Here is a 26,199-nt window from a genome sequence, read left to right on the forward strand (position 1 = left end):
GAGTGAACAAGGGAGAGTTGGAGAGGTAGTTTGAAGGGTACTAGAGACCTTGAAGTCCATCCAAGACCTTTGGATTTGTTCTATGTGTGATGGGAAGCCATTGAAGGAGTCTGTGCAAGAGTGATGTGGCTGAGCACATTTTGAAAGAATCTCTGGTCAGCTGTAGGGAGAAGAGACTGTGGTGAGGCTAGAACGCAAATACAGGGAAACTAGTTAGGAGGCTGTTACAACCGACCCAGGGAGGGACAGCCTCCCACAGTTATATAACCTTTCTACAAGGCATTTGTTTTGAGTCTTGTGATTCTAAGATAATTTTCTCGATGCCATGCTAAGGAGTCTGAATGTTATTTTGTTTTCAGGATATGAGGATGATAATAATAGATTTATTGAGAACTATGTTCTCAATATGTTGGGCACTTTACATCAGTATCTAATGTAATCCAAAGCTATGGAGTTTGCACTACTAGCAAATGAGTGAAGCATGGAGATGTTAAGTGTCTTGCCCAAGCTCTCATGCCCAGTAAGTGGAACCGGGAGTCCTGCCCCTGATGATAGAGGAGAGGACCAAAGGCTGTCCTCCTTACTGGCTGCCCAGCATGACTGAGGGCCTAAGACTTCCAAAACTCCTGAAAAAGTAGCGAGACCTCCATTTGGCTGACCCATTTCTCCAGCTGCTTCCTCTAAAAGTTAGTATTTTACCACGTTTTGAACTAGTGCATCCATCTTAGGTTTCAATACACTTCATTTTTCCTCTCCCCCTTGTCCCGTGCCTCCTTCTGACCCTTTGTTTTGCTGCTGTCTTTATCATTTTCATCTATTTTCTACTCATCTCTTCTCTGCCTCCTTTAGAAAAAGAAATAAGTGAAGGGAAAAGGAGGAAACTAAGTGTAAGGGACAAATATTAAAGATCTGAGTTTCAGAGGATACAGGTTAGTGTTTCAGTCCCCCTTTGTCTTTGTTCTAAGAGTTAGACTGTAGAGGTCACATAGCCCAAAGAGACTGAACTGCCCAAGGATTCAGCATCCATAGCGAACCTCCTCCATTGTCACCCACAAACATCTTCTGCACCCATCATTTCTTGATTCCCACCTCTCCCAGTGAAAAGTTTCCTTCCTTTTGAAAAAGGTTGAAAAACATTTCTATAGCTTCTACCTCTGCCCCAGTCTTGTTTTCCCACTTTGAGCTGCCCATCCCCTCCTTTGACTCTCCCATACCTCTTCTTTTCAGTGATCATGTAAACCCACTCTTGGCAGACTGTTCATTGGCTAAATCAACACTTTTCTCCAACCTCCTTTTCTTTGCCTACCTCCACTTTGGAGGCTGGAAGACTATTTTCTCAGCCTCCTTTGCGACTGGCCTCCATATAACACAGCTGTGGTCAATGAAATGTAAGCCGAAGTCTGCTGAGGGGCTTCTGGGAAAACCTGACAAAAGGCACAGATGTTGCTGGTGCTTCCCATACCCTTTCTTCCTGCCTTGAATGCAGATGTTTTACTTGAAGCAGAACAGCCATCATATAACCCTGATGGAAAAGCCATGAAACTCAAGGCATTGAATTAATTTTGTCTTTGAAACAATGCCAGCCTACTTCCAGATTTGTTATGTGAGGAAAAAAAATCCCTGTTTGCTTGTAAGGATTGTTAACTGGGCTTTCTAGTATTTGTAGCCAAAAAGCTCTTCTGATAGATATACTCTCTCAACCCAATCTCCCTCTAGTTATCTTTCTAAATGTCTTTCTCAGTCAAGATACTAAGTCCTTTTCACTCTCCAGCCTACTAATATTTAACAGGTTATCAATAACCAAAGCCAAAGGTCGTTTTCTATTTTTATCTTACTTTAACCCCCCAAAGCATTTGAAAATATTAACTATTCTTACCCTACACAAAATTCTTTTACTTCTGTGCCACCATCTTCTAATTTTTCCTTCTGTTTTTCATTTTTCTTTTGGCTGTTGTTTCCTCTTAGCTCCTACTGGTTCTACTTCCTCCACTTACCCTGTTTGATGACAGTATGCTCAGAGTATCCTTCATCACCACCCTGCTAGTTATTTTAGTCTGTCAGGATCTTCACTTGGATACCTACAGATTGTTTAAAATCCCCCAGACTGAACTTATCACTGACCCACAGAATCAGTCAACTTTATGTGTTCTTAATTATGGCACTACATCCACCCAAATAAATTCAAGTTCCTACATTCCATCAATTACCACATTATCCAGATTCTGCCTCCTTATTGCTTGAATTCTTCCTTTCCTCTCCTCCACTGCCAATTTCTTAGTTTAGCCCTTGAAAAGCAAAGAACATACCTTCCCCAGTCTGATTTTCTGATCATGTCTATCACATATCTAGCACTTACTGTGTATGAAATAATTGAAATTGTCCTAACTGCTGTCATCACTGCAGATCTATAAAACCTATGACTGTTCTGAATATGTTTTGAGTTGTAAAGATTTCATTACTATGTCAAATTTTCATGTCTATTAGTGTTTAGCATCCTTTCCTTTCCAATTTGATAGACTATGATACAAAGATATGTATGTGAATCCTATGTACTTAGAGACTATATTTAAGTTACACTGTTTTGTAATTAGCTTATTTAACAGTAGTTTAATGACTTAATTGAGAACTCAAAACAGCATGCTATGGCATTAAGATCTGTACAGTTATTTCATCACCCAGTAGCAATCAACCTATGTTTTAGGGAGAAAATAACAGTGGGGGGTGGGGGTGGGGAAATGGAGGGATAATAATAGCATTTGGTAGAGGTAGAGACTTTTGACTCAAAACATCCAGGGAAACCAGATTGCAGATTAGGAGCATCTAGATAACATATATAACATGGTAAGAGGTCAAGGATTTCCCAATATTGGTTATATTTATAGCATTTTAGAACTAATCAGGATTCTGGAGACCTTCTAAATTCAAAATCCCTCATTTACCAAATAAGGACACCATGACCTGGTGAAAGTAGGTGACTTGTCCAAGTTAGTGGCAGATGAGGACTACATACCAGGTCTTTGAGCTGTCCAGTTAAGCACTCTCACATTTTCTCTCCAGTGTGAAGTCTCTGATGTCCAAAGGAGATCTGCAGTATGACACAATAGAACTTATCTTCAACACAAATCCTCGTTTAGAACATGAGCTATTTAAACCTTCTGATGTAAAGGAGGAAGTTTTACTTTCTGAATTAAGATTTTTCTATTTTATATGGTTTTTCCTGCAGTGGTCTGTATTATCTGATATAGTAATTTATACTTCAACTGAAAGATTCCTACAGTCATTACATTTATGAGGTTTCTATGTTACATGACTATTATCACTGAACAGTTAATCCTAGTGAAGGGTCCAGTGAAAACTTAACTCACGTATGAGTTCTCTGATGTCGTGTAAGGTTTGTACTCCGACTGAAGGCTTTTCCACATTCATTACACTGATACGGTTTCTCTCCTGTATGAGTTCTCTGATGCACAATTAGGGATGAATTCTTAATGAAGGCTTTTCCACACTGATCACATTCATAGGGTTTCTCACCAGTATGGATTCTTTGATGTTCAATAAGGTATGCACTCTGGCTGAAGGCCTTTCCACATTCATTGCATTCATAAGGTTTCTCTCCAGTATGAATAACCTGATGTACAGTAAGGGAAGATCTCCCAGTGAAATGTTTTCCACATACCATACATTCATAAGGCTTCTCTCCAGTATGAATTCTCCGATGTTGAGTAAGAGATGAATTCTTACTGAAAGCTTTCCCACACTGATTACATTCAAAAGGTTTTACTCCAGAATGAAGTCTCTGGTGTTCTATAAGGTATGTGCTTTGGCTAAAGGATTTCCCACATTTGTTACATTTGTAGGGTTTTTCTCCAGTGTGATTTCGCTGATGCAGGGTAAGAGTTGAGCTTTTACTAAAGGCTTTCCCACATTCACTACACTCATAGGGTTTTTCTCCAGTATGACTTCTCTGATGTACAATAAGATGCATGCTCTGACTGAAGGCTTTTCCACATTCATTGCATTCATAGGGTTTTTCTCCTGTATGAGTTCTTTGATGCACTGTAAGATTCATGCTTTGGGTAAAAGCTTTCCCACATTCACTACATTTGTAGGGTTTCTCTCCAGTATGAATCCTTTCATGTTGAATAAGGGATGAATTTTTACGGAAAGCTTTTCCACACTCTTTACACTGATAGGGTTTCTCTCCAGTATGAGTTCGTTGATGAACAGTAAGGTTCATGCTCTGACTGAAGGTTTTCCCACATTCATTACATTTATAGGGTTTCTCTCCAGTATGAATTCTTTGATGTACAGTAAGGGAGGAGCGTTCAATGAAGTGCTTCCCACATACATTACACTTATAGGGTTTTTCCCCAGTATGAATCCTCTGGTGCTTAAGAAGAGATGAGCTCTGGCTGAAGGTTTTCCTACATTCATTACATTCATAGATTTTCTTTCCAACAAACATACTTTGAGTTTTAATTAATTCAGAATTCTGTTTAGTGTCTTCTTTGTGTGGATTCTGATTATGGGGCCTTTTTCCCACAGGAATACTTTGTTTTATATCAAGGATTGACCCCTGACTAGAACATCTTGCAAATTCATTACCTCCACATGTCCTCCTCTCAGTGAGGGTTTCTTCATGAGTAACTGACACTTGGCCCAGAGGTCTATCCTGGTTTTTCTGTTGCCCATCTAACCAATTATCAGGTTCCCAGGTTTCCCCTAAAGAAGAATGCCAGAGACCTTCCCTTTCCATTTTTACCCCATAAGCTATATCTTCAGTAGTATTAGGCTTTATAGTTGACTCTTTGGTTTCAAGTCTTGTCTTCCAATCTGAAAAAAATAAAAAATTCAAATGCACATTGGTTTCTGTGCTGGGAAACTAAAAACTGTATAAGGTGGGAATAAGTGAATGAAACTGTGAATAACTATAGGGCACATGTGAGAGCTTTCAAAGATGTCCCTACAACTGGGAAGAAAAACATAGGGAAGAAACAGTGAACCAGTCCATAAATAACTGGAGAATGAGAGGAGGTGGTAAGCACAGAAAAGAGTGAGCCTATGTATACAGCAGGGATGGACACTGAAATCACTGACCACTGGACAAGGCTGAATAATGAAGATGCAATGAAGGGAAGTATACAGACAAGCTGGGATGGGGGGGGGGGGGGCATGGGAAGCAGATCAGAAAGCCCTGCCACATTGTACCTGGTATTTCCACCAGCAGTTTCTTCTCTCCTGAAATGCTGTTTCTAGTTCTGACGCTAAATCTTTGTACAACATCACAGTGTGACACAGCAAAAGATTATTGGCTCTGGAGTCAGACATACTTGGGTTTAAAGCCTAGCTATTAACTTACCATTTTAACTAGTTATTTGATTCTCTGGGTTTGAGTTTTCACAGATAAAAAATAAAAATAATATGATGAGGATTAAGTAAGATAATGCACATAAACTACCCTTAGGGAATATGCTTGTTTGGAACATAAAATACCACAACCTACTTGAAATTAAAGGGAGAATGACACAATCTAAGGATTATCCCCCACTCCCACCAACTTTCAACAGGCTATAAGTTTCTCATTCTCTTTAGGTAAGAGGGGCTGAAAGGGCTCTACCCTTTCCTAAATATCCATTCCTTAAAGATGTGAACTGGTGTCAGGGAAAGGCAAAGTAGGATCTGTTGAGCTGCTTGAGATCAGGCTAAAAGGAAGGACCTTGTGGCCACTAAGACTTTATTTTCTCAGAACCCACTTATCCTAGACAAAATGGCCTGGGACAATGAGAGCAGAGGACAGGAAACTACAAACTGAGAATCAGTTGTCAGCTTGACCAAAATTACCAGAACCAAGATCAATACTGAATCAACAAACCAAAGGCCTGTGGGCAGGAGAATTTACTATGAAGCCTGAGGTATGCACTAACTGGTCCTCCTCCTTATAACCTCACCTGCTTACACACACAAAAAAGAAAAAAAGTGGAAAGCCACACAGGCTCTACTTCTAAAACACACACACCACCAAGTAACCCCAGAAAGGACTTATCTGAGTGTGAAATACCAATAGGCAACACATGAACTGCCTCCTACCCCACTTCATTATCCTATCCAGCTGTCCAACTAAAGCTCTTTGAGAACAAAATGCTACCCAATAAACAACATAAAGGGCAAAGGAGGATCCATTCACACTTTTAGACAAATACAAACTCCAGACAGAACTGCACTCAAAGATAAATGATACACAAAACATACCAAATTTGGAAATTTGGTTCAAAGGCATCAAAAGAAAGAAAACAGGAAAAACAGTGACATACTGGGAGGAGATCTTTGCAACACCTGGCCCATACAGTACTAGAACCTAGATTTATAAAACATAACACTAAGCCTGCCACAAAAATGGGGAAGAGACTTGAATAGGCACTTAAGAAAAGGAAACCATAACGGTGAGTAAACTAGCAAAGATACCCAATCTCAACAGTAACCAGGGGAAGGCTGATTAAATGCCAGTGAGATATGATTACCACATACACCTGAGTAACAAAATGAAAAAATACAGACTGATATCTTCAGATTTTAGCAATGTGCTGTAATGGGAACTTTCACATGCCACTGGTGGGAATGCAGTTTGGTTCAGATGTTTGAAAAAGTTTAGCACTACCTAGTAACTTAGAACAGGTACAAAGACTATGATTTAGCAAACCCACTAGTAGGTACATACACTTAATCTACCTTGCAAAGGTATATCACAATTCGTAAGTTTTTAAGGTAACACTGTACACAATAGCAAAAATGGAAACAACCCAAATGCCCACCAACAACAGAATAACTAAACTGTCAAACACATATAACAGTAGAAATCAGGGAATGTTAAGGATTTCATGTTTGTGTCTCCTCAGAATTCATGTGTTGAAGCCTAATCCCCAGCGAGATAATACTAAGAGGGCCTTTGGAAGTCATTAAGTCATGAGGGGAAAGCCCTTATAAGAAGTGACACACACGGGCGCCTGGGTGGCTCAGTCGGCTAAGTCAACTTCAGCTCAGGTCATGATCTCACAGTTTGTGAGTTCAGGCCCCACATCGGGCTCAGTGCTGACAGCTCAGAGCCTGGAACCTGTTTCAGATTCTGTGTTTCTCTCTCTCTCTCTCTGCCCCTCCCCTGCTCACACTCTGTGTCTCACTCTGTCTCTCAAAAAATGAATAAATGTTAAAAAGAAAATTAAAAAAAAAAAAAGTGACACACACAACAGAGCTTGCCTCCTCTATCTCTGCTCTCTATCACAGGAGGATGCAGTGAGAAGGCAACTGTCCATGAGCCAGGAGGAGGGCCCTCACTGGAAACCCAATCACACTGGCCCCTTGATCTCAGACTCCCAGCCTCTAGGAACTATGAGAAACACTTGGTGTTTAAGACACCAAGTCTATGGTATTCTGTTATAGCAGCCCCAACTACGACAGTGAACATTAACAATAAGATATGTACATATAACAAAAAGAATGAATGAATAATTTATCTATACACATATATAGTAAGAGTCCAATTAAGTAAATGTGAAAAACAGACTAAACTGTATCATTTAGAGATTCCTTTATTGATGACAGTACTGTAAAGAAAAGCAAGGAAAGGGAATTATCACCAAAGTGAGAACAGTAGTTATGTTCTGGGTGGAGGTAGGAGGATATAAATGGAGAGGTTCACACAAAGCATTCCTAAGATACTAGCAATGTTACAAATCTGGGTTCTAGTGTGTGGGTGTTTGCTTTCCTTATTATTCATTCATCTTTATTGTTATGAACTACAGAGAGAAGCAACATGGCATAATGGTTAAGACAACAACTTTGGAGCCAGACTACCTGGCTCCATTAGCTGTGTGACCATGTGCAGGTTATTTTTAACCTATCTGTGCTCCTGTTTCCTCATCAGTTAAATAGCACCTATTGCATAGTGTGGATGTAAGAACAAAAATTAGTTAACATTTACAAAGGGATTAGAAGCATTTGTAGGTTTTTGCTAAATAGTACATGCATTTTACATGTTCTGTATGACATTTCTAAAAACAAATGAGAACAACAAAATATTTGCTGTTTTGGAAAATAATAATTTTAAGTTGAAACACCATTATGTACTGCAGAAAACTTAACAGTAAGATTCAGTATTTTTTCATGGGGTTTGGAGATCTAAAGTTAATTCTGGAGATTTGCTGTAGAAAAAAAAATGGACTACCAACAATTTTTTAAAAACTGGCTTAAGAGGGGAGCTTGGGTGGCTCAGTTGGTTAAGTGTCAAGCTTCCGCTCAGGTCATGATCTAACAGTTCATGAGTTCGAGCCCTGTATCAGGCTCTGCACTGAGAGCTCAGAGCCTAGAGCCTGCTTCGTTCGGATTCTGTGTCTCCCCCCCCTCTTTGCCCTTCCCCCACTTGTGCTCTCTCTCAAAAATAAATAAATATTTTAAAATAATAAATAGATAGATAACTGGCCTAAGAGTTCTCTCCAAGAACATAGGATGCCAGAAGACAGTGAAGCCATGTCTACAAGGGACTGAGGAAAGACTGATGTGACTCAAGAATTCCACATGGCTAGTACTCTATACATGTGTAGAGGAAACCAAAACATTCTTAAATATGAAAGATGTAGTAATTACAGTACTCCTAAACCATTTCTGAAATACTACTTAAATATTCAGTTTGAACAAAGGATTTATCCAAGGAGTTCCAGAATGTTCACTATTAGGAATCTGTTAATATATTAATAGGTCATGGGAAAAAGGACATGTGACCAACCTGATGGATGCTTCAAAGGTAATTGATAATGTCCAACATCCAATCTCGATTCAAAAACAAAATTATAAGTAATGTACCCAAGCATACACATAAAACACTACAATTCAGGGGCGCCTGGGTGGTTCAGTGGGTTAGGCATCCAACTTCAGGTCAGGTCATGATCTCACGGCTCTTGAGTTCAAGCCCCACATCAGGCTCTATGCTGACAGCTCAGAGCCTGGAGCCTGCTTTGGATTCTGTGTCTCCCTCTCTCTCTGCTCCTCCTCTGCTCATGCTGTGTCTCTGTCTCTCAAAAATAACCATTAAAAAAAAAAAACAAAACCTACTACTATTCATACTAACAACACCATCAAGGAAAGGATGATTACTATTTAATATTGTTCCCAAAGTGTGACCAATACATTAGGCAACTTAGAGGGGAGGAAATTTTTATTTTTCCCAGGTCTCACAACTGTCTCCATGGAAAGAAAATTGTTAGGGTAGCTTTACTCAGAATTAGTGAAACGTTGAGGGGTTGGGACTGGAGCACTAAGGATCAAAAACTGTCGCTTTTCCAGGGCACCTGGGTGTCTCAGTCAGTTGAGCAAGCGACTCTTGACTTCAGCTCTGGTCATGATCTCAGTTTGTGAGTTCAAGCCACACATCGGGCTCTGTGCTAACAGTGTGGAGTCTGTTTGGAATTCTCTCTCTCTCTAAAATTAAATGAATAAACTAAAAAAGAAAAAAAACCCATTGCAGCTCGTCCAAGATTGGATGAGGTTTCAGATGCTTGCTATTTTGCTACCTCATTAAATAAGGGTCCTGTAATGTGCACAGTGATATGCCTGGCCAGGATAAGAGTTCTTTGATTGTTAGCTGTTATCATTACCATTATTATTTCATGTGAAACAATATACAGCTCTCTCTTCCTTTCCTTTTTTTCCTAAACAGGGCTTTCAAGTGATAGCTCATACTCTCTTATGATCTTAGAATGTCTAGTTATAGGATTTATATAATTTTGGTACTCATCAGGACATGAACAAGAGTCCCTAGGACCAAAGGGTTTGGGAGAATATAGATCCTTCAGTCTTTATGGCTGACAGTGGCCACAGCAGAGGCCAAGAGCCTGCAGAGAATTGGGGTGGGTATAGCACTTGGGCAGCAGGTCTCGCTCTTCCTAGGGCAAGTCCATTTCTTTTTATCTTCTATCCCCTACGTAGTAGTTAAGCTGCTCCTTCCACTCAACCAGACTATTTGGCTTTTCACCTGACTGGACTTCCTACTCTGCAGTGCATTCGCATATAGCAGCCAGATTGATCCTCTGAACATGATTAATCAGTCCTACAAGAAATATTTATTGAGCCAAGTGCTGATTAGGGTGCTAAGGATATAATAATGAACAAAACATATTTGTGCCCTTAGGAAACTTATGTTTTCGTGAGAGGAAGAAGGACAGTCAATATAGTAAATAAGTAAAATACTTAGGAGTTTATTGGCATACCTTATGGAAAAAAGAAAAGCAATAAAATGGAAACAGGGAACTTGATGAGTGAGGGGAAAGGTTTACAATTTTGCATAGAGTTTTCAGGAAAGGCCACAAAGAAAAGGGGACACTGAAGCCAAGACTTTAGGGGCTAAGGAGGGAGCCACAGGACTATTGAAGGAAGAGCATCCCACACAGAAGGAACCACCAGTGCAGAGGTCCTGAGGCAGGGGTGGGCCTGCCCTGTATGAGGATCAATGAACTATAGATATTCCTACACTTATTATGGTCTTTTAGATTAGTTTTCCTACTAATGGAGGCAAAGATAATGCATTTGTACTAAACATTAGGGAGATCAGATTAGCATGAAGGTAAATACGGATTCTGTAACAGTATATAAATTCTGTGTGTATGTGTACATGTGTTTACACACGCAGACGTATGCGCGCACACGGCACATTTCTGAGAATGATACAAAGTTGTGTATAAAACACAGTAAGTTTCTATGTTTAGGGGTAGTAAAGGGTAGCTTCCTGGAGATCTTAAAATATTACAGAATCCCAGTTTCTTATTTTATAGACATAATCTTTGATGACAGATTTCTAATACTTCACACATGTTCTTACTTGTTTCCTTCATAACTGATCACCAACGGAGTTAAGTCTAATGACCACTGATTAGAGGCTAAAAATTCACTGCTTTCCATATTACTAATAATTCCCATCTATTTCAACATTAACAAGTTTACTAGCAATAATGCTGTCTTTAGGAACAGCATTTCTGTCTTTACATTTTCTACTCAGCTTTTCTAAGAGGCAAAATCTAATGATGAAGTACCAACTGTATAGATGAAAACCTTAGTACAAAAAAGCAAAACGATCATCTAGAAGGAAAGTTGGGGGGTGCCTGGGTGGCTCAGTCGGTTAAGCATCTGACTTCGGCTCAGGTCATGATCTCATGGTTCATGGGTTCGAGCCCCACGTCGGGCCCTGTGCTGACAGCTCAGAGCCTGGAGCCTGCTTCGGATTCTCTGTCTCCCTCTCTCCCTCTCTCTGCCTCTCCCCAACTTGCATTCTGTCTCTCTCTCAAAAATAAATAAAATGTAAAAAAAAAAAAAAAAAATTTAAAAGGAAAGTTGGGCCAGGATGTAGAAGTTCAATTTTTGCTAGATACTTGGAAATAAGAAGGGACAGCAAGGCAAGGAAAGAAAGTTATGATTTTTTTTTTTTTTTTTTAGAATTAGCATTAAACCCAAGGGCAAAAACAAACAAAACAAAATAAGAATCCTGTGTTCAACTTCTGGCATGTCATTCCCCCTCTGAGCCCATCTCTTGCACTTGGAGAGGGGCTGACACTACTTACCCCGTAGGGTTATGAGGAGTGAGTCATGGTGGCTGGGCAAGAGCCGAATACAGCACCCCGTCCTCGACGCTTTCTTGTCTTGATTTTGGACAGGATAAGAAGACTAAATGGTCACTTAATCTGGCAGTAACATCGAAGAAAACCTGGAAAAAAGCAGACCTGGCATTTGCACACCAGTTTTCTGGTTATCATTCTCTTGCTCCACTTTTCTGGGTCTTCAGTTTCTCCCCTCTGCTCCTGTAAATACACAGTAGTCTCTTCGCTGGTGAACAAACCAGAGGCACTTGACCTCTGACTTCTTTCAGCTCTTGCCCTTTCTTCCTTTTCCTCTAAAGTTAACTCTGTTGAAATGACAGTCTGAAACATCTTTACTCATCTACCCACAGCATAGTTCCCTCTGCACTACAAGTGCTCTTCCCCAAGGCCACGTCCTCAGCATCCTTATGGCGAAGGCCCACAGCACCCTCCAGTTCTTAGAGCGCACCTGCACACTCCCGCTGCTTCTCTCTTCCTGTGGCTCTCCATAAGTTCTCTCCTCCTCCTCTGACTACTCTTTTCTGTCCCCCTCGCTGGTGTTCAATATCCACCCTCTCTGATCACTCCCGCTAAAACAGAGCCTCTGTGGGGCTCCAGGTGGCTCAGTCGGTTAAGTGTCCAAATTAGGCTCAGGTCATGATCTCAAGGTTCATAAGTTTGAGCCCCGAGTCGGGCTCTGTGCTGACAGCTCAGAGCCTAGAGCCTGCTTCAGAGCCTGTGTCTGCCCTCTCTCTCTGCCCCTCCCCACTCTGTCTCTCTCTCTCAAAAAAATAAACATTAAATAAATAAGTACTGGGGAGCCTGGGTGGTTCAGTCGGTTGAGCATCCGACTTCGGCTCAGGTCCTGATCTCGCAGTCTGTGAGTTTGAGCCCCGTGTTGGGCTCTGTGCTGACAGCTCAGAGCCTGGAGCCTGCTTCGGATTCTGTGTCTCCCTCTCTCTCTGTCCCTCCCTCACTCATGCGCTCTCTCTCTCTCTCTCTCTCTCTCTCTCTCTCTCTCTCTCTCTGTCAAAAATAAACAAACATTAAAAAAAAAACTAAAAAAAAAAACACCAATAAATAAATAAATAAATAAATAAAACACAGCTTCTGTTACCTGATCTAGTCCCCCTATGCTGCTTGCTTTTTCCACATGGCACTGGGACTCTAAGTCATTCATTCCCTTCATTCCTCCTTCCTTTCCTGTCCCTTCTCCCTCCCTACTTTATTTCCTTACTAATTTTTTGTCCTCCCACTAGACTAATAAGCTCCATGGGGAAACCACCTGTCTTGTTTATTGCTATAACCACAGTGCTAGGGCCAGGGCCTAGTGCTCACAAAATATTTGTTGAATAAATAAGTCATTTACATAAGAACAAATAAAAATAGCAATAGTAATCAAATCCACAGAAATCTATATAGTAAAGGCACTTAAAGCTACCTTAAGGGATCATAAAATATCCAAAATTGTGCAGTATGTGGCATGAGCCCTACAAAATACATCTTTTGAACCAATGATTCTTTAAAATCCTGTTCTAAAGAACAGAAAGCTAACTGGAAACCAGCAGCAATGTTCAGAAGATTCTATTTTTCCTATCAATATGTTATTTTACTGATTTTTTATTGCTTTATACTTGATAGCCATACACTATCCAGAGATCAAAAAATATGTGTCTATCTCTTTACTTTAAAAAATATATTAAGAAGAAGTGGTAAATGCTTTCATATTGAGTAGAGAATAAAAGGGTGTAAAATGTGTTTTTTTCAGAAAAAGTGATAACATCTAACAGAGAAATTTCAGTTGTAATGGGGATTAGAAACCAGATAACAAAGACTAAATGCATTAAATGCTTAGAGGAGAAAGATCCGGATGCAGATTAAAAATTTAGGAACAAGAAAGGGAATATGTAAGATGTGAGGTTACTAGTGAAAATAACAAGGCTAAAGTCATCTTCATTTGTTTTTAAATGAAGACTATAAACACGTATACAAGTATGCAACTCTACGTTAGTTTCCTTTAGAAAGGCTGACAAAGTTTTAAATGAATGAGGGAAAAGAAAGCTATGGATACAGGGTATGGCTGAAAGACTCAGGAAACAGAGGAAAGAGAATATAGAGACAGCCAGAAAGGGACTCGGAGTACAGATGAAGACAGAAGAGGAAATAATAATTGCTAACATTTGCTGATGTTCAAGGCAATTAATAAGTGCTACGAATATAATAACTCATTTAAATCCTCATCCAGGATTCCCTCCTCCCTGGTAAGGACTTTTGCAAGAGGATGAGCAACATGAGTAAGGTGGAGGCATTTGAGAGAATACATGTTGGTGGTGCAGCCTCTCCTAGAGACCCAGGGAGCTCCACTGTGATTTCTTCTGGGGGACACACTCAGGCAGCCAGTTCCCGCCACCCGATACTCACCTGGAGAGAGGCACGCTGGAAGTTCTTTTGTCACCTGGCTCAGTTCCTCCAGTTCCAGCTGAGAACTCACATTTGGTTTGGAAAGCCGATGCCCTGCTCGGGAGGAGACACTAAATTTGGGTTCTGAATGGAGTAAACCATTCCCAGCACCTGTCCTTGTCCCTTCCCCCTCAGGCCTTCTGACGGCTCCATTTTCCAGCCCACATCCAAAGAGAACACCCTAAAACAGTGACCTACAACAGCAGGACTACAAGTGCAGATTCCTGAATTTCATTGGTTGTACAAGGTGTCAGGAGGTGGGGAAGGCTGTCAGCAGGGAGGTTTTGAGTTCCGAGAAGAGGTCCTTACCCAGTGAAACCAAGTCCCTGTAGTTCTCCAGCATCACTTTCCCATACAGATTCCCCTGAGCAGAATCTAGACGAAGCCACTCCTCCCAAGTGAAATCTGCAGACACATCCTTGAATGTCACTGACTCCTGAAACTATAAATTCATGCTCAAAGGATTATGCCAATAAAATCCCCCTGAGGGAAGTGCAAAAACAAGCAGCATTAGAAGGGACAGGATAAAGAGATCTGTGTGAGAAAAATGTATTATCTGCCAAAAGAAACTAAATAAAAATGTGCATTATCATGAAATAATCAGAGATAAGTATAATATAGAAAATGCTTTGGCATTTAAGGACAGGAAGAGGAGGTATTAGGGAATAACCAGGAAACATACAGAAGGCTGCTCTAGATTACCACTGGAGAAAAGTAGGTGGTGTTCTGATCGCCTCCCATTTACCCCACTAGTGAAGGAGGGATCCTGCTCCTTAAATAGCACAAGATGAGTGAACACATGAAACCCAGCACTGGATGGAAAAGACTGACAGCAATTTATCAGTAACTCATAGCCTGGGGAAGGAGGAAATACCCACCATGCAGGGCCATGCAGGGGCTGCACTTGTGAACCAGCAGGGGCTGTGGGAGACAGGCTGTGTAGCGACAAGAGGGTGAGGTGACCCTTGGTAACCGTGGGAAGATGCAGTTGGCTTGTTTGAACAGTTGCATGGGCTGGTAGGGAGGTGAAACCCATTAGGTTTCACTGGGAGGGAGGAGTGCACCTGGTCAGGCGGAGGGGAGAGCTAGCTGAGTAGGGTGCTTTTCCTGCTGGGCTGGGGCAAGGAGACCAAGGGAACTCATAGCTCAGTCTCTGGAGCCCCCATGAGGCTCAAAGTTGTCAAGGCAGCACATGGAATTTCAGGCTTTACAATATAGGCAGGAATCCCAGTTAATGGAGGGAAAACGTGTACAAATAGGGTACATCTAGAACATGGTTGAGAGGACCAATAAAACACCCAGCTTGACTTGGAAATGGCATTTCAAATTTATAAGCCCATTTCAGCCTAGTTCCCTAGCCCTTAGACTAGGAAGCAAAACGGGATAGGCATTCAGTATCTGTTGAATGAGTTCACATGATGGTTACTTTTATGTATCAACTTGACTGGGCTAAGGTATGCCCAGATAGCTAGTAAAGCATTATTTCCATGTGTTTCTGTGAGGGCGCTCCCAGTGAATCAGTAGACTGAGTAAAGATCAGCCCTCAGCAATGTGGGAGGGCATCATCCAATTCACTGAGGGCCCAAATAGAACAAAAAGGCTAAGAGAGGACAAATTTGCTGGCTCTGCTCGAGCTGACACAGCCTCCTCCTCTGGCCTTCATAGCTCTTGAGCCCTCAGACTTGGACCAGGACTTAGAGCATCAGTCCCCTGGACCTCAGGCCTCTGGGTTTGTAGTAGGACTACATATACCTTGACTTTCCTAGGCCTCCAGATTGCAGAGGGCAGACTGTGGGGACTCTAGCCACCCTAATCGCCTGGGCCAATTCCTTATAACTTCTTTCTGTATCTATGTATATCCTCTGGGTTCTGTTTCTTTAAAGAACCCTGACTAACATAGGAAGGCAGCACTAACATCCTGAGTTTTGCACTAACAAGTGTGTCTGACACCTCACCTCATTTAATCCATATGACAGCCTGTTAGACTGATAGCACTAAAGCCACCATTTTATGATGAAAAATCTGAGGATGAAAATGGTTAAATCACATCTCCAAGATCACACAGCTGGGGCTCAAACCAAAGGCCATCTACATCTAACTCCTTGTGTTGTGAGAAGAGAAGGCAGCCAAGAAAAGAACCCTTGCAACCAACCCCCATCAGAGAGAGTGGGGGAAGGGGGCGTGGGAGGAGGGATTGAGAGGGAAGGAGACTCAGGTAGGAGGAGAGAGAGTTTCATGGAGGAAGGGGTGGGTCAAACATTATGATGACTGAAAAGAGAGCTGCTGGTTGGAAAATTAGCTAATTTCCACAGAGTGGTGAAGGCAGAAGTCAGCTTACAGTGGATGAAGCGCTAAATGGAAGATCAGGAATAAGAAGCAGCTACATGAAATTACTTCAAACTTCTCTGAAAAAGATGAAAGAAGACGGTATGGAAAGAAGTAGGGACTAGATAATGGGAATAAAACAGTTGACGAGGTGCTGTGCTGTGTAAGTGGGCAGAGGGCATAAAAGGCCCAGAGACCGCAGATGGGACGGAACCGACGTCCAAAAAATTTGTGTGTTTTACATCCTGCTGGCTGTGAATCTCCAGAAAAAGTGTCAAAACAGAGGCAGAGTTCATTTGCTTTCTACCTCCTCATTTTCTCCTAATTATTTAATGAATATAGCAACATTAAAAAAATGTTAAAAACCACTCACAAATATTGTCAAGAAATATAAAGATAGCTACTAGTAGGATCTAATTACACGACAGAACTTCCATTTTATGAAAGGAAAAAAACCAACCAAGAAAAATCATCAGTTTAACAAATGTGAAGAAAGGACACAAGAGAGGTGCCTGGGTGGCTCAGTCAGTTAAGCGTCCGACTTCAGGTCATGACCTCACAGTTCATGAGTTCAAGCCCTGCATGAGGCTCTGTACTGGCAGCTCAGAGCCTGGAGCCTGCTTCAGCTTCTGTGTGTGTCTCTCTCTGCCCCTCCCCCACTCACGCTTTTTTTTCTCTCTCTCTCAAAGATAAATAAATGTTATAAAAAAAAAAAGGACACAAGAAAGCATAATACACCTAGATAATTAAATAATCAGAAAAAGACCTGATACTTGTATAACAACATACGTAAACGAATTGACTTTCTCTATTAAAAAGACAAAAACTCTTGGGGTACCTGGGTGGCTCAGCTGGTTAAGTATCTGATTCTTGGTTTTGGCTCAGGTCATGATCTCATGATTCATGGGTTCGAACCCTACATCAGGCTCTGTAATGTGTCAGCACAGAAACTGCCTGGAATTCTCTCTCTCTGCCCCTGTCCAGCTCATACTCTCTTGTCCTTCTGCCTCTCAAAATAAATAAATAAACTTAAAAAAATTTTTTTTAAAAAGACAAAAACTCTCAAGTTGGTTTCAAATCTAGCACATACAAGAGATAGACCTAAAACACAAAGTTAAAAAATAATTATGTAGGGGGATAGAGACAAGATGCAGCAAATGCAAATAAAAAGACAGCAAGGAGAAAAGAAAAAAGAAGAAACAAGGAAGAGAACATATAAATAGCAGATAAGGTAGAATATATGTGGAAACAAAACATAACCCCTTCTTTGTAAAAGAAGGTAACATCAGAAATAGGACATTCTCTTTCCAAAAATTAATCCACTTTTTTTTTTCAATAAATTGTCTTGTTAGCTGAATATATTGGACAAAATTAGAAGCTCAGATTCAGACACCTATGGGCTATACACCGGTCTTCCCCACTTCCCTGTATTCTTGTCACCCGAAGAGCAGAGCTCCCAAGTTGCCACAGAGCTTGTCTTTACTACGAAACACTCTGGATCCCTGAACTATAAAAGGACTCATGAAGACTGATTTAGATAAGTACAAAAGAGCATTTTAAAAGGCCAAAGTGAAACTTAATGATATTGTTCGTAAAATATATTTGTTGTTAATCTCTGTCGTCCATAAAATATATTTGCTGCTAATCCCTTCAGATGTTTTTCCCTTTCTCCTTTCCACTCCATATGGGTCTTTTTCTTCCCCAGCACGTTAAAAGCACAGGGTAACTCATGGTGTTTGAAATAAGCAGATTCATGGGTTTATCTCATTCATGAAAAAGCTTTCTTAAACCTAAAAACACAGGCTTTTTGATATTGTTATTCTTTGAAAACGTTAAGAATCAAATGGAATGAATAGGGATATTTTAATGATGAAAGTATAATTTATAAAGAAAGTATGATAGTGAAGTTTGAGTCACAACAGCTACGAAATGTTTTCAGATATAATTCTTAGCAATCCAACTTAAAAAAAAACCCACAATCATGGTTAAATCTCAATCACAATAGCAACAAAAAAAATGAACCTTAGAATATACTTAATAGGAGTACGTAAGATCCTTGTGATCAACCTTAACAAAAGCCATAATGAAGGGTCTGAATAAAATGAAGGGTAGTATTTTTATTCAATAGGAAGAATAAACATTGTAAAAGATAGTAGTCTTCCTCAAATTGATATAGATTTAGTGGAATTCAAATCAGAATTGCATATTTTTTAACAGTTACTGTTGGAACCTGGTGATAATAAATTTCAACTATAAAGGTAAATGCAAATGAATAGTCCAATAACCAGAATTTTTAAAAGAAAATCAAGGGGGGGAGGATTTGCTTCAACAAAATAAATTCTAAACAAATAAAATAGTGTGGTAATATAACAGAGAGCGATAGAACAGAGTCCAGAAAAACCTGTGTGTGTATACAGACACATACATATACTTTTTATAACATATGTATAAATAGAATATACGTTAAAGGTAGGATTTCAAATCTATGGAGAATAAGTACATTATTGAGTAGATTACATCAGTTTGAATGCCAGCTCCTCAGAGGTGCCACTCCGGCTCTGCCTAGCTAAAACTGACATCACACTCCACCATGCCGCCCTGCTGGGTGGCCACCACAGCACCTAACAGTGTCCTCAGTGATTATTTCTTCTTCATTGCTGTGCCCAGACAGGATCTAGGAGAAAGGGACCCATCCTGACTCATTCACTGCTCTCTTCAGAGCGTAACCACATAACATGTGGTAGGCGGGTGCTCAATCCCTGTTTAGCGAATGGATGATGAAATGCCTCACCACATCTTTAAATGAAGTTGAACTAGGAGCACCTGGGTGGCTCGGTCGGTTAAGTGTCTGACTTTAGCTCAGGTCATGACCTCACAGCTCTTGAGTTCAAGCTCCACCTCAGACCCTGCACTGACAGCTCAGAGCCTGGAGCCTGCTTTGGATTCTGTGTCTCCCTCTCTCTCCGCCCCTTCCCTGCTTGTGCTCTCATTCTCTCTCTCTCTCAAAAATAAATAAAACATTAAAAAAAAATTTAAATGAAGTTGGACTACAATCTCTCATTATATACAATAAATTCCATATAGCCCAAGGATGTAAATTTAACATGATAAAACTAATAGAAAATGTAGAAGAATATTTATATCATCTTAGGATACAGAAAGCCTTTCAGAGCCTGATTCCAAAGCCAAACAAAGGAAAAGGAAAGTTAACTGCATAAAACTTCCAAAACTGATTTCTGGCAGAAGATGTTATAACAGATATAAAAGAAAAATGACAGGGAATAAATAATATTGGTGATTTATGGCAAAGGATTAGAATCCACATTACATAAGAGGCTTCTTTTATACATAAACCACCCAGTATAAAACTGGACAAAGGATGTAAATAGGTATTTAAAAGGCCAGAAAAATGCTTAGTTTTGAGGGCTTGAGACCTGTAATTATATATTATAGTCTTAAGAATTTTTTTTACAACTACATGCCTAATATTTATATTCAGAAAAAGAAGATTAAATTTATTTTTAAGTTTATTTTGAGAGAGAGAGCATGAACGCACAAGTAGGGGAGGGGCAGAGAGAGAGGGAGAGAGAGAATTGCCAGCAGGCTGTGTACTGTCAGCACAGAGCCCAATGCGGGGCTTGAACCACGAACTGTGAGGTCATGGCCTGGGCCAAAACCAAGAGTCAGACGCTTAACCGACTGAGCCACCCAGGTGCCCCAAGAAGATAAAATTTAAGGGCAAATATGAGTCATATTTGTGTGATTCACAGTCACATCTCTGGCCAATAGGGGAAAGACGCACTGATGTGTCCCAACTCCAAGTGTCATGGTCATCCAAGACAAAGACTGAGGAGCTGTTCCAGGATAAGGGGGGCTAAGGAGATGTAGCAGCTGAATCCCAGTTGTAATCTAGATTGGTTCTGGACCAGACAAAGGACATTTGTGGCAAAATATGTGTAAGGTTAGCAGATTAGCTAATAGCACTGTATCCATGTAAATCTCCTCATTCAGTACTTGTATTTTGGTTACATAAAACAAGAGCTTGTTTCTAGGAAACACCTACTGAAATATTCAGAAATCAAACCAGTGATTGCCTGGCATAGGGGATATAGACTGGATGGTGGTGACAACACTTTCTGAGGTGATGAAAATGTTGTCTAGCTTGTTTGGGGCAGTGATTATGTTGGTGCACAAGTTTGTCAAAACTCAATGAATTATATGCTTAAAATGGGTTATTTTATATAAATTATACCTGGGAAAAAAGCTGATTTTAAAACTTAACACTGTTTTAACTAAATAGAATCAAGGCTACTGACAACCAAATCACAACCTTCATCAACCAAAATCTTTTGAACACTCCCCCTTTAAACCTTCTTTTCCAGAAATTCCGTCTTTCTCCTGCCTATATTTTGGTGTGTTATGAAGCCTTTTATAATAGAGCTTGACAATACAAAGGAGAGAAAGTAGTACAGAAACAGAAATCACAACAGCTAATAATTGTCTTCATGAAGCCTTGTTTGAACTGGTTCCTTTGATAAATAAGCGACATATCTGATCTTACGAACAGACAAAACACAAGTCCTGTGGGATTGGAGGAGACAAGGTTACACAAGCCTAACCTTAAAAAGAAAAAAAAAAACAAAAACAAAAACAAAACTTAGGGTCTCCTGGACCAAGTCCCCCTAATATCTTATTCCTTTTCCAGAGGAGCAACACCTCCAGGTTCTAGTAAAAACTAGCAGGTTCCATTTGCAAGCAATCTCGCAGGGCAAAAAAACACACAAAAAACCCCAAAAAACAAAAAACCCTGGGCTTCTCACTACTCTTTCATGCATGATTTCTTTCTTTCTTTCTTTCTTTCTTTCTTTCTTTCTTTCTTTCTTTCTTTCTTTCTTCCTTTCTCTTTCTTTCTTTCTTTCTTTCTTTCTTTGTTTATTTTTGAGAGAGAGAGAGAGAGAGAGACCACGAGCAGGGGAGGGGCAGAGAAAGAGGGAGACACAAAATCTGAAGCAGGCTCCAGGCTCTGTGCTGTCAGCACAGAGCCCAAAGCAGGGCTTGAACTCATGAACTGTGAGATCATGACCTGAGCTGAAGTCAGACACTCAATCGACTGAGCCACCCAGGTGCCCCTGCATGATTTCTTTTAGCTGTTGGGACACTGCTTCTTCCTAAGAAAGCTAGGAACATGCCACCTCTCTTATCAAAATTCCTCCTCTTTGAGCCAAAGCATAAGAGACTCTTAAAAACTGAGAACAAACTGAGGGTTGATGGGGGGTGGGAGGGAGGGGAGGGTGGGTGATGAGTATTGAGGAGGGCATCTTTGGGGATGAGCATTGGGTGTTGTATGGAAACCAATTTGACAATAAACTTCATATATTGAAAAAAAAGAATTCCTCCTCTTCTACCCCCATGCCTAGCATACACACAAACTCCTTCCTCCTTCCTGGCATTTGACCCCAAACTTTGTATCTGATTCCTTCTCACCACCAGTCACTGCCACATTTGCTCCACCAAGCTGGAATAATGCTAGGAATGCCTTACGGAGAGTACCTTTAACATTCCAGTAACTACGCTGGGCACTTTCTACTTACATTATTTCATGTTTCAACAGACGCAGGAAGTACATATTATTAAACTAAATCAACCAGGTGAAATGCTTAAGAATGTCAAGTATGTGGCAAAGGATCAGTTAGTGTGGTTATTTCCATCATCCTCATTAGGAACTTCAGGGAAGTCAGGTTACTTATCCAAGACAATGCAACTATTAATGGTAGAGTCAGGATTTAATCTTGGGACACTTTAACTCCATCACAGCAAATCTTCTCCAGTTATCCCTATCAAACCTTACTTCTCCCGGTTGCCACACTGATGTCCTCCTCCAGGTCTTGGGACACTGACAGTCTGGGTACCTAGCCATACTTGTTCTTATTATCCTATTCACATACGGTCATCATGACTGTATCTTGTAGAGAAGTGACTTCTTTCACGTTCCCTGAGAGTCTGTAAACCCTGTAAGTACCCAGACCAATTTTCATATGATTTTCGTTCCTTTTGTGACCCTTGAGCGCCACCAAAAGCCCAGCAGTTCAGGGCTTCCAGCTGAATGAGGGCTTCCAGCTGAGGGACACTAATGGGGGATATGTGGGAAATTTTCAGATTTAGAGATTTCTGTAGCCCTGTCCTCTGCAGTGAAGCCCAGGTACAGTATGGGAATAAGTAGTAGGGAGTAAGGGAGAGGTTTCAGAGAGAAGGAGTTTACCTGAGTTCCCAGTGGCAGAGGCCGAGCAGCCATTGCCTTCTCTTTCCTTCCTTTGGGATCCTTCCTAGGGGATGGGCAGGATCCAGAGGAGACGGAGCTGAGGGAAGGAAAAGAAACCATGAGAAATGAGGCTCCTGCAACAACAAAAAATAAAATACCTACAGAGAAACCAAATAAGATATGTGTGGTATTGACTTAAAAACTGGAGTTTTTATTTATGAAATTTATTTTACTAAGCTATTTAGATTCATAAAGAAGGATGAATAGAGAGACATACCACATTCCTGGATAGGATGTCACAGTATCCTTAAGTTGTCACTTCTTTGAAATTAATTTATAAACTTCACATATTTCCAACCAAGTTATACCAAGTAATCGTATTTTAAAGATCATTATGGAAAAGAGGTTTTTTTAAAAAAATTAATTGTATTGTTTAACAACAGCCAGGAAACACTTGGAAGAATGATGAGGGAGGACCTGTCCACCAGATATCTATAAAGCTACAGTAATTAGCACACTGTTATGGAACAGGCTGAGTCATTTACCAGATATATTGTTGACCACCAACTGCGTTACCAGGTACCATTCCTAGGGGAGAGACACCATTACAAATACAGTTGTAAACCAGATAAATTTTCTCTCTCACAGATTATAGTCTAGCCGAGAAAAGGGTCAGTAGAACAAATTAAAACCCTTCCAACACAAACGGTTCAGAAAAAATTTTACACATAAGAATTCAGGATATGAAAAAGTGATATTTCATATCAGTGAGAAAAGGATGAACTAGGACTTAGAATAAGGGCTTACCATTTGGAAAATAAAAGTTTGCACATAAAATGAAGCTACAGTACTAGAAGTACAGATGAACTTTTTGTGATCATAATGGGATAGATGATGTCCAAACACAGACTTGACACAGACTTGAAGGGATGGTTTTCATGTCTAACCATATGAAAATGTACATTTCTGCCTAGTTAGAAAACACTGTATCATACAAAATTTAAAAACAAAACTCAGATTGCATAAAAATATTCATTAGTGTTCATAATGCAAATTTAAACAACCTTCTCAGAAAGTTAGAGTATATGAACACCCAGACTTGATGTGGGTCCATCAGGCACACACTGCAAATGTTTACAAACTGCTACGTTTCTGGAGAGAATAAAGATGTGGGAGGTATCAAAAGCCTTACAGTATGACCCAGAAATTTCATGTGAAGAGATTTAAAGAATGAGACAGGGATGGCCTATATTGTTTATAACAGATGAGGAAGGAAAAAAAAAAAGCTGAGAAAGACTACAGAGGCTTAAAGGAAGGAGTGAATAGGGCACAAACATACTTTTTCTCACACCCTTTAAAATGAGAATTGTTTTTAAACATTAGTATAACTAGATGTTTTCAAAAAATGTTTTGTAAAAAGTTTTTTATCCACTTGGCTCAAGTGGTACACAGATAAAAACATTTGTAAAAAATCGCGAAGCTTAACATTCGTGCACTTCAAACCCTTTACAAATGTATTTCAAAACTCCTTTTTAATGTTTGTTTATTTTTGAGAGAGAGAGAGAGAGAGAGAGACAGGCAGAGTGTGAACAGCGGAGGAGCAGAGAGAGGGGGAGACACAGAATCTGAAGCACGCTCCAGGCTCTGAGCTGTCAGCACAGAGCTCGACATTGGGATCGAACTCAAGAACCGGGAGATCATGACCTGAGCCACCCAAGGCCCCACAAAACTCATTAACAGTAAATGGAGAAAAGGATACTGAAGTCCACATCTTTGTGTAAAAACAAAGCATTTCAATGTTCATATATATACACGCCAAAATGCAGTTTTCAGGTAATTTTTTCCTTTATGCTCCTCTGAATTTTCTAGTTTTCCTATAGTGAACTTTTTCTTTTGGGGGGATGGGGGAGGAGGAGAAAAAAATGCTTTAAAAAAGGAAAGAAAAGGACTTCCTGAAATAGAAAATCTGCACGGGGTTGCCCACCCCCACCCCCCCATTCCTAGAGGAGAAGGGTCAAGGGGAGCCCACGCCAGCACCGCTCGGAATCGGGAACCATAGAGGGCGCGTCCGCGAGACGAGGTCTACACAAAGGGCAGGTGCCGGAGCCCCCAGACCGCGCACCGGGTGCAGCATCCCCCCGAGACTTCTAAAGCGGGGCCCGGAGAAAGCCGGCAGGGAGAAACCCAGCGTGCGAACGACTCCCAGAGCCTTCGGCCCCTCACTGGTCCCTCGGGGGGGCCGCACCAGGTCCCCCGCCCTCGCCGCTCCTGACAGGTGGCGGCCCTCAGCTCTAGGTATTCCCACCCGGCCGGGCTCCCGGGACGAGAGAGGGCGCACCTGGAGCAAGCGGCCCGGCGCCGCGCAGGGACGGAGAGAGCGCTGCCCCGGGCCCATCCACCTCCGGCCCCGCCCCTCAGGGGCCTCGCCAGGCCGTCCCGGCCGCCTGCTGCTTGGGTCTCCGCCTGGCGCCAGCCCGATCCGGCCGGTCCCGCCGCAGCCCCGCACTCACCCTCTCCCTCTCCGAGCAGGGCAGGAGCAGCTAGTGCTCACGCAGTCCTGCCCGGCGCCTACGCCCGGGGCGCCGGACTACATTTCCCACAAGGCCGCAGGGATGCGGCGCCGGAGTGAATGCGCAGGCGCGAGCCCGCGGGAGGGTGGGGCGCCTTCGACTGTAGGACCGTGGTGGCTTCCAGCAGCGCTGTCACGTTAGGGAGATTTTGAGAAGCTGGGTGGGGACTGTGTGGCGACCTTACCCCCGCTACCCCCAAGGAAACCCCTCCTCGTTAGAGCCTGTGGGTGCCTAACTCAGGCGTAGGGGAGAAAGGGGAAGAGAACCTTAAATAAGTCTCACTTTTCTGGTGTGAAATAGCCAGTCTCTTCCAAAGTTTGTCAGAAGGTAGTAACTTGCCGCATTCTTAGTGGGCACTACGTGAATGGTGATTAAGGTGCCCCCAACCCTAGCTCAGTGTCAGGCGCTATGCTAAGTGCTTCAAGATTAGCACAGTGTAGAATGCAGCAAAAATCTCCAGTTAAATATATGGCCAGAGTTGTTTCAGCTGGAACACTGGAGAAATAGATGACATTTGGTAGCTCAAGAGATCAATATGGTAGTGTAGATTGTAATATTTCGTTTTATAAAGATAACTGCTAGTTTCTTCTGTCTCTTTCTACTGCTGTGACAAAGACTTGACCAAACTTCAGACATTTCCCTCTGAGTCCTCTAGGCCACATCTTTGGGCCCAATCCCTGTCCTGCAGAGCCCTAGTTTTAGCAAGAATCCTGCTAAGTCAGTTTAGGTAGAAGCCTCATTCTTGATATATGATCAAGTTCCTTATCCTCTACTCTTGATGTTTACATTCTTGTCCTGCCTTTAGCAAGAATCCTTTGAGACAGGTTTGCAAGAATCCCCCAACTTTGCTGTCTCCTTTTGGTAATTTTCCATCCATGATCCCCTTACTCTACTTGTTGCTGTAAATCTGCAGCTGTCTTTGCTGTATTGGGAGTGGAGTTCAATTTTACTGAAGCCTCTCTCCCCTATT

At 41.3% G+C, this 26,199-nt stretch overlaps 1 protein-coding gene across 1 annotated transcript; it reads right to left on the reverse strand.

The window, feature by feature from the left end:
* Positions 1–2,579: 2,579 nt before the first annotated feature.
* Positions 2,580–25,136, reverse strand: ZFP2 (ZFP2 zinc finger protein). The gene is made up of 7 exons (XM_027076921.2): positions 24,998–25,136; positions 22,660–22,756; positions 14,385–14,517; positions 14,037–14,129; positions 11,601–11,759; positions 3,366–4,833; positions 2,580–3,085 (listed from the first exon to the last, which is right to left on the reverse strand). Exons 6-7 carry the CDS (start codon positions 4,754–4,756, stop codon positions 3,031–3,033), a joined length of 1,446 nt encoding a protein of 481 aa, XP_026932722.2. The 5' UTR covers positions 4,757–4,833; positions 11,601–11,759; positions 14,037–14,129; positions 14,385–14,517; positions 22,660–22,756; positions 24,998–25,136; the 3' UTR covers positions 2,580–3,030.
* Between the last annotated feature and the right edge of the window lie 1,063 nt (positions 25,137–26,199).

Source organism: Acinonyx jubatus, chromosome A1 (genome assembly GCF_027475565.1).
Source record: "Acinonyx jubatus isolate Ajub_Pintada_27869175 chromosome A1, VMU_Ajub_asm_v1.0, whole genome shotgun sequence".
Lineage (NCBI taxonomy): Eukaryota > Metazoa > Chordata > Mammalia > Carnivora > Felidae > Acinonyx > Acinonyx jubatus.

Coding starts and splice junctions, on each gene's coding strand:
- ZFP2 (XM_027076921.2), bottom strand. CDS start 4,756: ATGGAAAGGGAAGGTCTCTGGCATTCTTCTTTAGGGGAAACCTGGGAA. Junction 3,086..3,365: donor CGACATCAGAGAACTCATAC/GTGAGTTAAGTT, acceptor GTCATACTGCAG/ATCTCCTTTGGACATCAGAG.